The sequence below is a fragment of the Siniperca chuatsi genome, linkage group LG1 (genome assembly GCF_020085105.1).
Source record: "Siniperca chuatsi isolate FFG_IHB_CAS linkage group LG1, ASM2008510v1, whole genome shotgun sequence".
NCBI classification, from domain to species: Eukaryota; Metazoa; Chordata; class Actinopteri; order Centrarchiformes; family Sinipercidae; genus Siniperca; species Siniperca chuatsi.
Genome location: NC_058042.1, coordinates 8,612,613 through 8,625,948, shown reverse-complemented (window position 1 = coordinate 8,625,948; position 13,336 = coordinate 8,612,613). Strand labels below are relative to the sequence as shown.

Below are 13,336 nucleotides of genomic sequence, written 5' to 3'. Positions count from 1 at the left end.
TTTGTATTTGTATCTTTATATTTATATTTTTCTATGCATAAAACTGGAGGTGTTTTTTGTTATATTTTGGAATGGTTGGGATATTAATACAAACCTACGTGCACCAAGGGGCTGTCAAATTGACCAAAATTGTTTCACCTCTGGTCCCCTTAACCCCTGTCCCCCATTAGTGACAGTGAAATATCTACATGGCAGGTTAGCAGTAAAACACTGGGGAGAATTGTGTAGTTGCTGTGCATTTGTCAGCTTGGTTTGATGTTTTTTCTGCCCCCTAGTGGTCACAAATCAATTAATGCATCTTTAAAGAGCAGCTAAATTGCCTTGAAAAATATAAAGAGCTTGTGTTTCAGTGAAGAATTTTGTGTCCAGAAAAATGCAACTTCAGACTTTCAGTCAGTGATGAATAAAATTGCTGACACACCAAATCATATTGGAAAAAGTTTGTGAATACAGTCATATTTAAATATAGCTTTCAGAAACCTGAATCATTCAACTCTTACCTTGGTTGGTTGAAGTAATGATGCCTCAGAAAGAAGTAATTCAGAAGCAGTTGAATAAAAGCCCCAACAACCAAGCTTGGAGGTCTCAAACTTGACAACATTATGATGGGTGATAGATGCTGCGTCTCAACATGAGGCATGCACACAGTCTGAAATCTGGCTATTTGCTTCTTTACGTCTGATCCCAGAGGACTTGTCCTGTGTCTGGCCAAAGCTCCCATTCTAGCCTGAGGAGACAGCCATATATCGCACACAAACAGATAATCCTGGGGTGATTGAGGTAATTGCTTGCAGTTGTGGTATGGTGTTGGAGAGGGCCCTGAAAAGGTGAGGTAAGTGCAGCTCCTTTTCAGTATTGATTTCAGACTGCACTTCATAGTGGGACACTGTATGGCTTATATGGTCTGGAGGAGGGGAAAAAATAGAATTTAAAAACCCAATTTTTCACACTCCGTTTAGATCTAGTCCCCTTAACCCCAGTCCAGCTTACTGAGAGTGAGCTAAATATCTACAGTACATGGCAATTTAGGAGGAAAGCATTGGGGAGAATTGCCCACCACCCCCCTCTGGTCTTGAAATGCTGACAAAAAGAACCCAACTCCTTAACAACACTGGCACACTGCCTCCATTCAGAACACCAGACCTTCTTAATTGTAGGTTCCTCTCCGATCTATCGTTTGTCTTCCAAGCTGACAGTGGGAGATTTTTGAGCTATGAGTTTGTACCCACAATACTGCATGAAACAATTCTTGTTATGAAACTTTTCATGTTTATGGAGAACTTTTTAATGTTATAATGACTGCCAAACCTCTATAACTTCTTGATTTCCCCTCCAGTTTTGTAAAGTTTTATTCCGATAAAGTTTGATGGGCAGGAATGCTGCTTTTTAAACGTTTCCTTGTTGTATTGTCTTGTTAGTCTGCCTGAGGAAATTACTGTATGCTCCTGTTGTAAAGTGGTATACCCTGTAGACTGGCTTTTGCTTTAAAACAATATAATATCAGCAGGAAGCACAACATAATGTCATTGTCATTTTGATGTTTTTATAGTTTAAAACAGAGGAACGTCAAATACTTTCACTCACCTAATGTATTTCAAGAACCCTGCCCATTGATATTTACATCTGCAGTGCTATGTGAACATTTTCAGGCACCAGCAGTAGGCACAGGGCTTAATTTCCTGCCTTGAAAGAAACAAGGGGGCCAGCAGTCTACTGAGGAGAGGTGATGAAGGAGGAAAACATTCTATGAGATTTTAAGCACTTTTAATGAAAGCAAGTCTTGATTTGTTATATGCTTTTGAGGGCTCGATTATCCTAAGTCTTTTAAGCACAAACACTGGCTTGATTTGTGTGATGTGTGGTTGCTCTGTGATTGCAAATGAAAAGGAAGTATCTGTTCACAGGATGGATATCAGATCTGGATTCATCATGGACTAGACCATGATGAATTTCACAGGCACTTCACAGTCTCACGTGGGCTGTTTGACCGCCTGTCTGCTCAGGATACTGTATGTGTGTTACATGTGGATAGATGTACAGGACACCTATTTGATGGCTACTTACTCCCTTACTCCTTCATTCATCACCCTGTAAGTCTCACCTCTTGACTCCTACAATATATTTTCCTATTAACCTGTAGTATCCTGTCATTCTGTCATTTTAAAATCCAAGACGCAACACCTTCCTAGTTCACTTTATCCAATAAAGTAATCCACTCTTCCCATGTACCCACACAGTAGCCAACCACTAATAAATATACCCAGTATCAACAGAATTAGCACAGCTTCAAGTTCCTGATGCCGGTGCCAACAACAACAACAATCGCCATCTTCCCTACCTCCACCAGCATGAAGATCAGAATAAGAATTGCTAAGCTGGGGCGTTATGTTGCCAACTGATTATGGCGCTCATCTCCCAATACAGACAATGTCAAAATATAATCTACGTAGTACAAACAGCGCTTTACCTTTTGCCTTAAACCTGCAATAACTTTTTTTTTTGGCCACTTGGGGGCAGCAGAACAAGCTGTGAACACAACACTAACATTATCACTTTTTAAAGTGGTCATATTATGCTTTTTGGCTTTTCCCTTTCCTTTATTGTGTTATATATATATATATATATATATATATTTTGTACATGTCATAGGTTTGCAAAGTGAAAAAACCCAAAGTCCACCCCAAAGAGAGTTACCCTCTCCCACAGAAAACACTGCTCCTGATCTGCCTGAAAACAGCTCGATTGTAGTCCAGCATTTACTTCCGTAACGTATCTACGTCATTATGTAACACGCGTCATAATGCACGAATTGAGCAGTTTCCACAAGTACACCTAAATATGAAAATGAAATAAAGTTAGATACCCTCCAGGCAGTCAGTGGACATAAAGTTGTTACTGTGATGTAGAAAACGTTACCTATGAAAGATAAATTAGTTACAAATTAATAACTTACAACTCTGAAACATCTTGCTCCAGTCTCGGTTGTGAAGCTGGTTCGGGTTGTTGGAACATGTACGGCTGAACCGAAGCCATAGTTACCGGCTGAAACAGATTTGTTTCTTGAAAATTAAACCGTGTCAACCTACAACTGGTACAACCCCAAAATAAAATTATGAACCTGAAAATGAGCATAATATGACCACTTTAAGTTGATATGACAAACTTATTAGCAAACAGTTGCTTATTTACACATCCAGCGGTTACAGAGCAACATTAGCAATCATTTGTAGTTGAATTTCAGTCCAATTTCACTCTCTTTCAGCTCTGTTTTGGTTTTCTCCGATGTTTGAGGGAAATATCTCTTTAGCTGCTTAAGGCTCCACCATGTTCACCAGCTAGTCGCTAACTGTGTCTGTCTGCCATAGTGTACAGTAGGTTTTTTAGATCCATTGTTAATATTCAACGATTGATTTTAGCAGCTTTAAGTTTTATTCATATTTTATTCATATAGCACCTTAATTACATTGTCCAACATGCCTTACAGAACAGAAGAAAACATGAATTAATAAAATAGCGTAAAATAGATCACAACAATATTGGCAATATGACCAATAGTACCACTACTACTACACTACTAGTAATAATAGTACTTATCTTTTAATATTACTATTGGGACAATGCACACAAAATAATTTAATTAATTTAAAAAAACATAAAAAATCATGGCTTTGTATCAGTGGCCACAACTCTGAAACAAATTTTAAAGTACATTAGAAAATTGCTTCATATGTTGAAGTACCATCCAAACATCATGTAGGTGTTGATGTATTTTATTAAAACATAGTCTCAGTCATTGCCAGTGTAAAAATAATTTTCCAAACCAAAGTGAAAATGGGGCTTACGTAAAGAAAGGATGTGCATTTATGTGACATGCAGTGGTTAAGTAGTGAATTGGAAGTCTACCAGGTGACCACAAATGGATTACAGGAGTGCTAATGTATACAAACTATGTCTTATTACGTAAGTGGGATCATTATACATTAAGTAGTTAGGATCGGATGGTTCAACTGCAAGGGTATGAGGTAACATACAAACCCCACATTTGCGTTCCACTGTTAATATACTGGTTAGTTTGTGGTTGTGCCATGATGATAACATTTGTGGTGCATAGCTTGAGTCTGACAGAAGATGTTTTAGGTGTGTGATGGAAACAGGTCTGGTGGCGTTACTGATCACTAGATTCACTTGCTGAAATATCTTTGGAAATGTACAGTATGTGATCATGGTAATGTTATGTCTTGCATCTGCCTATTTATGCATGTGCCCTTTCATGCCTTTCAGTTGTTGGTTCATTATTTGATTTAATTATCTATCAAGAGAGACTCTGCTGTCTTCCAAGCTGACTTTTCTGTTACGTGAAATCAATGTACGTGTACAACTGGTGTTTAAACTTGGCTCTGATTCACCAATTTTTATTTAATTTGTTCCACATTAACAACATGTAGTTTTAATCTTTTAGTGAAAAGATTGCTGGCTCAAAACCTCATTCCCTTAAAATGCAAGTCATCATAAATATCCAACACAGAAGCATCCGCTACAAAAAACTTTGCCTAAAGATGAGCCATTTGAGAGTATTCACCCGGTCAAACTGAGTTGAATGTGTGAGAGACAGACTATTCCTGCCTGCAGTGGCAGAGTGGACCTCCTTCTTCTTCTTCTACAGTCCCCTCCTACTACCCCAAGATATAGGCAGCGCTTTAACTTAGACTCAGAGTCAATCAGAGTGGGATCTTTAACTGTGGCTGCCACGGGGGTCTCTTTGCCTCAGCCCACCACACACACAAACACATGCACGCTTGCACCGGCAAACATATGGAGTACTACTGCTTCCTCCTGCTCTGGATCTGCAGCCAGCAGTTAGGTGAGTGAAAGGTGTTTATGTATGTGTGTTATTCTTTAAGTGTGTGTGAATGTGTGTGTGTGTGTGTGTGTGTGTACTGTATGCATCCTCACATGCTCTTGTTTTGCGGATGTATGAATCTAACCTTTCTTTCTTCATGTAGCTTTGCAGTATAATAATGGCACTCTAATTGTTAGTTATATTTTTACCCGTTCCAACAGCAACTGGAAACTTTGAGACTGTTGCTTTTAAAGGTTTTTAAAAAGCTACATTAAATCACTTTTTTCTTAGTATTTTTAAGACTGAATTTCCAACTTAATTGAAAATCCAAATGTGCACACATATTCTGTACTTGAAGGAACAGTAATATCTGAATATCTTAAGTGAATGAATGGCTGCCTGTGTGAATGACATCATAACCTGACATCTTGACCCAGTATCACAGTAAGAGACAGGAAGGCAGAGCTCAGTGGCTTAACTGAAGGATATGTTGTCCCCCTCAGGTCTACAGAGGTGCTCTGTGTCTCACTGGAAGAAGGCATGTTCTCTCAAATGAAAGTTGATGCTATCTTTTCACAGTCAAGTTTCCAGCGACCGGAGAGTTGTTGGTGCTCAGCCAGAACTGTGGTCAGTTACCAGTGAAATCACTATAGCAGTAACACATCTAGACAGGACGAAAGAAAGAGAGACTAAAGAGTGAATAAAAGGCACCAAAAGCATACGTATGTTTTTTTTCAAAGTCAAACATTTACCATGAGTCACATACATTAATATACAATTAAGTACAAGTGAAGCTAATCAAACCCACTGCACCCTTTAAATATACTGTAGAACCTTAAGTAACTGATGCAGCGCTACAATAAAGATCTCTATATGGTTAGGTTTTGAGCTCAGTGTGCTGTGAACTGTAACCACATTGTTTAAATACACTGTGTGTTGGCCAACGTTTCCATAGAATACTGTGCATGTTGTCACCATGGCTGTACATGAACATTTTTTCCCAGCTATGAAGCATTATTCACTCCTTTTCTGTTATTCTGCATCACCCTGAGGTTAATACTGAAGAAGAAACTTTGAGGTCAATTTGGTGGAGTTTTTCACAAGAAGAAATCATTAATCTTCGACTTATATGTTTGGTAAATAATACAAAACTAAGGCGTGGTGGAGAGGAAATCTCTTCTGTAAATATTTGGTCTGATTTTGGAATTTGTTGGAAACAAGTTTTGGACTGATGCCACAGTGAGGGAGACACTGACCTTGTCTGCGGAGAAAGACTTGATGCTGGCTGTGGTGTGGATGTTTTGGCAGGCACATAAGAAGGAGGCTGCATTTTAGTCTACTGTTTGCAGAATCGTGGGACTTTTGGACCAACGATCCTATCCAGATAACTTTGAGTAAGGCCGTCTCATGTAGACGTAGGTGACACATCTATATGAGATGGAAACAGCAGGTTCCATTTGGATCAAGAAACTAATATTTTACATCAAGACACTTCTAAATCAAACCTACATTTTTATTTCTTTCCCTAATAGAACAGTGTCCTTCTTGCATTCATGCACCAGATTTGTCCTCATAAGCACTGTCCAGCAGGATATGTCAACTCTAATTTATTTCTTATGTGAATTTAGACGTTCAATGTGGCCACTCCATGCAGGGATGATTAAGCTGTCGTGAAGTGTTCCCACTTGTAATGTAGAATGTGAAGAGTGCACTGAAAATGACAATGACAAATGCTAATCAATTACTGACATACAAAGAATTAGCTACTACTGCAGGCCCTCCAAAACATGAAATATATGTTCCATTAAGGTAAAATTTACGGTGTGCCATATTCTGACTGGATTAAGTAAACAGTAAAACTCCATGTCCCAATAATAATGAAGTAGAGGCCAAGTCCATTATTTTCTGAATGGATAAACCTCAAAGTGCATAGTAGCAATTATATCATGGCCACTTCCCAAAGGAAATTTGGGAGGCTGTGTTTGCATCATCATCCACTTGTAAGAAATTTTGGGTAGTTAAAGCTGCATTTACAGTTTCTGGCCACTAGAGGCCAGAAGAACTCCAGAACAAACTGACAGACACACATTCCTTACATAATATCACCTTATACAGTTGCTATGGCCAACCTGGAGCAGCATTAGTATTCAATTTGAAGTAATTATTCTGCCCCCTGATGTATGTAATGAATGTAAGTCCAATATTCACTCTCCTTGTAGGTCTGTTTTGGTAAATCTCTGTCGATTTGGGGTTGCTGAAACAACAGCTGCTGTTGTTTGTCTTTGGAGGACAGTCTCTTTACTGCTTTAAGAATGTGGTTGATGAGAGCAGTGAGACTGAAACAAACTGTAAATTTGCAAAACCAATGTTTAAAAAAGACTAAACAGCTCATAAATCAGTCAGAGTTGGATGATAATTTTTGATTGGTTTCAGTGACCCCCTTCACATTACACATTGACCTGACTTAGTGTGTTAAACAGTTAACCCAAGCTTTGTGTGAAGTGTCCTGTTGCATATATTTGCATTTATATAGAATGATAATATAATCCATGGCCATTGTATAAAATCAGTTACATGTAATTATTTAATTTACAAGAACCATTTTTTCCAAGTTTAAGCAATCCCAGGTATTTACTGTACGTCTGCCATCAAATTTGGGTGGCGGTTATGTTTCACACATCTCTGTTGTTTTCTTTGTAAGATATCTTGATTGATTACAGTTGGTCCAAGAATCAGATGATTATAGTTTGGTGAGGATCCTAATCAGGGATTCCTTTATTCCTTCATGCTGTGTGGACTGCCTTTTAGATCTTTCTGTGTCCGGATCCTATTTCAAAAATGAGTCCTGTCTGTTGGCATTTACTGAGACTAAATATGTTGGTAACAACAGGTATCCCGGGGGTAGTTAGTATTAGAAGGTCTCATCAAAATTTGTAAAGCGATTTATTGTTTGAATTACTGTCAGATCATTTTGAAAATACCTGCTCATTAATCTAGAGTAGTTTTGTTTTACAACATTTATATTTATAGGCTATTGAGTTTTACAGTTAGTTAATGTTACACTGGCCAAAAGCAGTTAATGCTCTACTTATGAATAAGTCCACATCATGTTATTTCTGTAATAACAAACTTACTGCTTACTAACTCTATGCAAATATCTTGACAGTAGTTGTGTGTGATAGCTGGTGGTACAGATCCTGTATTGCGCTGCCCTAGAGACTTGGTTTGAATCCCTGGAGGGCCCTCTGTTGGCTCAGAGGGTTAACAGCTTGTTAAGCAGTGCCGAGTTGGCTGTTGTGTGTTGGGAACATCTGGTTTTAGATACCCCGTGCCTCCCAGAGTATTTACGTTGGCGTGGGGTAATAATGATATAAGGTGCCAAAATGTTTGAAAGTATATTGTCAACTGTAAAGTATCTTTCCAGAAAAAAACATTGTAATGGAAACCCAAAATGGATCAATGGAAAAACAGTACATTCTGTTGCTTTTGAGATTTATTTTATGTGGAGACTCATTCTCATATTTGTTAAAATGCCACTGGCCCCATAACACTAGTCTGATGCAGTCATTACGCAGTGTCTATACACTCACATACACGTACCAGAGTTGATTGTAACAGAGACTAAAAAGCAGTAAAGAAGAGGAAACATCAAGATGTACTGTATGTCCTAATTCTAACTCCTAAACCATATTACGCTGTATCAACTTAGAAAAGAACTGCATCATGCCTGCCTGATATGAGGATGTCTCCAAGCCAACAGTTTGCCCAACGCACCCACACGGTTGCTCTGTGTCAGTGGGTCTGTGGTGGAGCTCCTGCAGCTTGGTGTTGGGCCAAAGGCAGCAGCAGACTGATGTGGGTCACACCGGCAGCCACCGGCGTGAGGTTTATTTATCTGGGCATGGAAGCCGGTACACAGGAAACCCAGCAAGACTCAACCTTGTGTTAGAAGCTGCTGATATTACTGGGAATATTAAATTGCCCTGCCATATTAGTAGCTTGAAATGGAAACTGGATCACCTCCATTCTAATGCTTTCACCCTGACACTTTTCCCTGTCCCTGTCTTAGCTTTCGCTCATTTCTTGATCAGACTTCAGCCTATCTGTGATTGCGTCTTGGGAAATGTATTTTCACTGCTTAAAAGTCATCCTAGTATTAAATCAGCTACCAGAACTGTTAACATTTATGTGCTGCAGCTGAACAATGATGGAGAGACTTCAAAATGATACAGCCCACTGCCTTTCATTTGTAAAATGATTTATGTTGCGCCACACTGTCAAGAGTTACCTACTGATTTTTATTTAGTTTTCATACACCTGTTTGTTCCCAACAATCTATTTTCAGTCACCCCTTTTATGTTTCTAGATAAACAGAAACTTTGGGAGGATGTTTGGGGTCAGGATCAAACACCAGCTGAATATATGAACCATTCATACGACAGGAAATGAGCAATGTGGAGAATGTGTCAATATTTACATGAAGAGTCTGCATGGCAGAGATGGCCATTTATTTTAATGGAGGTTTTCATGAAACAGAACAAATGGTCTATGGTTGTCCCAGTCAAGATGTGATATACTCCCGGTCACTTGACTTGAAAAATGAATGACTTATTCACTCTGTGGCTGTCACTCCACTTATATAATGTCCTGTGGTAAAATTGTGATAGTGATGGTTTTGACACTGCCTGCAGTTCCCAAACCCTTAATTCTAGTCCTAGGTTTACAGATACTTGTTGAGGAACAGTGGGAGTAGATATTTGGTTTTCTATTTGTTTAGACAACCTATTAACACTCCTAAATATTCAGTATCTAAGGAATGCAGACAACTTCACATTTCTGTTGAGGGACCATGTTTCTTCAAGGAATACAGCTGCCCAATATCAAACCTCTCCTCTGCAAGTGAAAACAACTGCATACCCAACAAAATAAATATTGTCTGCTGTGTAACAAACAAAAAGCTGAGGTGAGTTGCAGCTGTACCATGTATTTCTGTAGTACTGTATTTTAGAACTTGGACACTTTTAAACTTGACTAAACGGTAACGTCATATTTTTGCAACATAGATATACTGATGGGAGTTATTTTCATTTCATTTGACCTACTGATGCAGTAAAACATGATTTAACCACTAATGTAACACCATAAAGTAATACACCCATATTACTTACCCAAAGAGAGTGAAGAGTCCTTTCACTCTTCATAGTGTCAAATTGGATTACATTTTCAGACAGTTGCTCCTGGAAGGCATTCATTGTCTTTTACTCAGTTGTACACATGAAAAGTGACAGAAATAGTTGTGTAATGAATGAAAAAAGAGAGCTTGAGAGAGAGTTCAAACCCTGCTTACCATCTCACCTCTGCACAGCTGGCCAATCACTGCAATCACTGTCAAAAGTGATTAATATTTGTTGGATTGCTGGCTTTGGGAAGTTACAGAAATTGACAGATTCAGCCAAAGGGTTGGGAGGAGGGGGGTTCAGAAGCTATTGGACCATCTGACGAGCAGTTTTGATGAAGTATACTGGCATCTCCAAAGCAAAATATTGCTCGGGCCTGGCAATGGAATCAAACCACAAATCACTACACAACATTGTATTTGACACAGCTCCAAACCAACACATTGACACTGAATTGACAACAAACTAAAAAACATTGAATCAAAAGTAGACTCAGACTTCACACAGTCTGTAACCTCAAGAAAATATTGAAAACAATTGTATTTTGTTCATTTTTCATTCATCAAAGCGTTTTTTTTAGAAAGCCTAGGTTTTGTCTCCATCTAGCTGACAGTGGCAAACTTTGATAGTTAGTGATTTTCTTGGATAGCCAAGAAAAGCAAGCAGCTCCTGTGAGGTGTGTTTAAAAGACTCAGCTGTAGTTTTCGTAATGGCAGACTGGTACACATTGTTACTTTTGGGAAGTTTTGAGACATACAGTTCTTGACATCAACTAGACAGTTATGTAATGTGGGCAACTTGGGCTTTTTGATTTATCTTGGCAGCGCAGATGAGTATCATTGGAATAAAAGTGAAAACAGATGCTATACTCACAATTAATAGGGTTATTGGATAACATAGCAACAATATCAGGTCAACAGCAATCATATTAAGAGACTCAAAATAAGTAAACGCGCACATTTAAATCACACGATTCTCTTTATTAATATATATTTTATGTAGTATTCTAACCTACACAGTCACTTAATTTTGTTTATTAGGTATGTAGAGTCAGTTTAATGCCTACCAATGGAATCCAATGAAAAAGTTTCACTTCTGATTCACATTATCAGTTTGACCTCAGCTGTCATTTGTTGTGGGTTAATTTGAATTGTACATGTTTTCCAACTTTGTTGAGCATTTTACCTTTACCTTGTTGTTTACAATTAACTCAATTTCCCCTTGCAGGGAAAAAAATCAGACTTAACTTGACGTGACCCCAGCGCCTCACAGATGGGGAGTGAGCTGTGAGTGGGGTCATTAAGCATGAGGGCGAGGGACTTAATAAGCCCAACAGTGTGTGGACAAGAGCCACAGAGATGTAAGAAGTGGGGGAGTTTGTAGTGGTTAAAAGCAGATGCCTTTGTGCTCTCAGCTCAGCTGTGCAGCTCAAACTGTGAGAAAACACTTTACTTTTAAGCAATAATCTTCAACTCCCACAAAACAAACCTCTGCGTCTCATTAAGCATAAATTCTGCTGAACTTTCCCTCCTACTTTCTTTTCTTCATGCATTCTTTTGGCTCTGAAATGTAATAGTTTACAATCTAAGTTGGTATATTTTAGGATTTAGAGTATCAGTGAGCTCAAGTGTAAAGGTCAGTGTGATCCTTGACCTTACAGTAGCTAAAACATCAATGGAGCAACACCGATCAACAGACACACTTATAATAGATCTGGCAACTGGTGAAACAGGGATCAGCAGGAGATTAAGTAGAAGACAGATGAATGGAGAGAGATGGATCGAGAGGAAGTCAGAGCTGAGACCATTTTTTCCTCTTCTGCTCTGCCAAAAGGAAAATCTCATCACCTCCACGTCCTCACAGAGTCCTTCTCTTTTGATGGAAATTTAAAAGCCAAATGATGCTGTCACCATTAATTAGCCATAATGGGTAACTTGGTGACATGCAAAATCTGAAAAATGCCTTCTCTGACTAGTATTTTAATTGAAAACAGACATTCACTGCTGTTTTCTACCACCTGGTAAGCTGTGAGAGAAATTTAAGTACACAATTGGGAAAACAGATTTGCTTTGATCAGGTCCCATTGTAGCTTTTATTCTTACTACTTGTCAGGTTACCTTTATCCATATAGTAATTGCAATATCAAAACAAAACTCCTTGCTGAGCATCTTTACCAATCTTAAAATTGCAGTTGCAAGATATTAGGTACTTATAGTGCAGATTGTTTTTGTAATTTCTTCATATGGAAGGACATTTCTTGAGCCTTTTCAGCTCTCAAAACACTGAAATGTAAATCAGAGATTTTACATCTTCAGACTTAAGCCTATTATTTGTTGTTATGAGATATGTTAGATTGGTGCCTGTCAAAGAGTTCTAATGGAAGTAAAACAATGGTGTGGTCTATGCTGCTTAACCAAAACTCCTCTGGGTCTGCAAATGCCTGATGGAAGAATGTCAGTCAAATGTGCTCAGCTGCTCTGCACCGCTTATACAATAAATATTTGTTTCCTTATGAGGGAAGTCTGTGTTTAGACTGGTGCACCGTGGGCAAACAGACTCGAGACAGGGTAGGGATTTTTTAAAGGATGAGTAAGGATATAGTTTGCTGCTGTTTGTTGCCCTTAGGCCAGATGCTGAGGTCATGTTAATGTAAATGTTTCTTTCAGTACAGACATCGAGATGCTGAGATACTACCAAGTGGCACTGAAAACTAGATGTTCTGTATAGCTTATATTAATGCTATAGGTACTGAACTTCAGGTCAGCAGGAATATGAAGCTCTTCTTTAGCCAGTGCTAATGAAAATTGTCTTTTCTTTTTCAAGGATTCCTTGACTGCTTCAATATCGACACAAAGAAACACAGGATCATCAAAGGCCCTAAACAAGCTCAGTTTGGATACACTGTTCAGCAACACGTGGCTGCTGGAGGGGAAAAGTGGTAAGGGACTTATATGATTTACACACCGCTGCTATGCAAACTATTATAGCTTGTTGATGTTTTGGACCTGTAAAGTGCTGCAGTGCTAAATTCTGCTGATCAATGCCTTTGTTGTCATGTAGCTTGACATTACAACGTTGTGTTCTTTAAAATCAAGCCTTTGTTGAATAATTTTGAAACTCACTCATGGTCAACAATCTCAAGCTGTAGTGCTGATATACTGTCTGACTGGCAGCAAGACATTTTTTCCCCAGAAAGACAGTGATCTACTGTACCTCTCCTGTGCTGTGCAAAGTTTCCTCCCATTAATTTGTGCTTGCAAAACAAACTGTAATTCTGAGCTGGATACCTCACATTCATCATATTACCTCATAGCACAAA

At 38.6% G+C, this 13,336-nt stretch overlaps 1 protein-coding gene across 3 annotated transcripts in view; it reads left to right on the top strand.

Moving 5' to 3' along the window:
- itga11a (integrin, alpha 11a) overlaps window positions 1-13,336 on the top strand; it is a 68,066-nt gene that overhangs the window by 13,440 nt on the left and 41,290 nt on the right. For 2 of the 3 annotated variants that reach the window (XM_044190029.1, XM_044190012.1), the window contains one exon: window positions 12,841-12,955. Coding sequence is in view for 2 of the 3 variants with exons in the window: in XM_044190012.1 (XP_044045947.1) it covers window positions 12,841-12,955 (115 nt within the window). In the remaining variant the exon portion in view is untranslated. Of the gene's footprint in view, window positions 1-4,729; window positions 4,862-12,840; window positions 12,956-13,336 lie in introns of those variants that run through there. The other variant, XM_044190021.1, reaches the window with a different exon arrangement.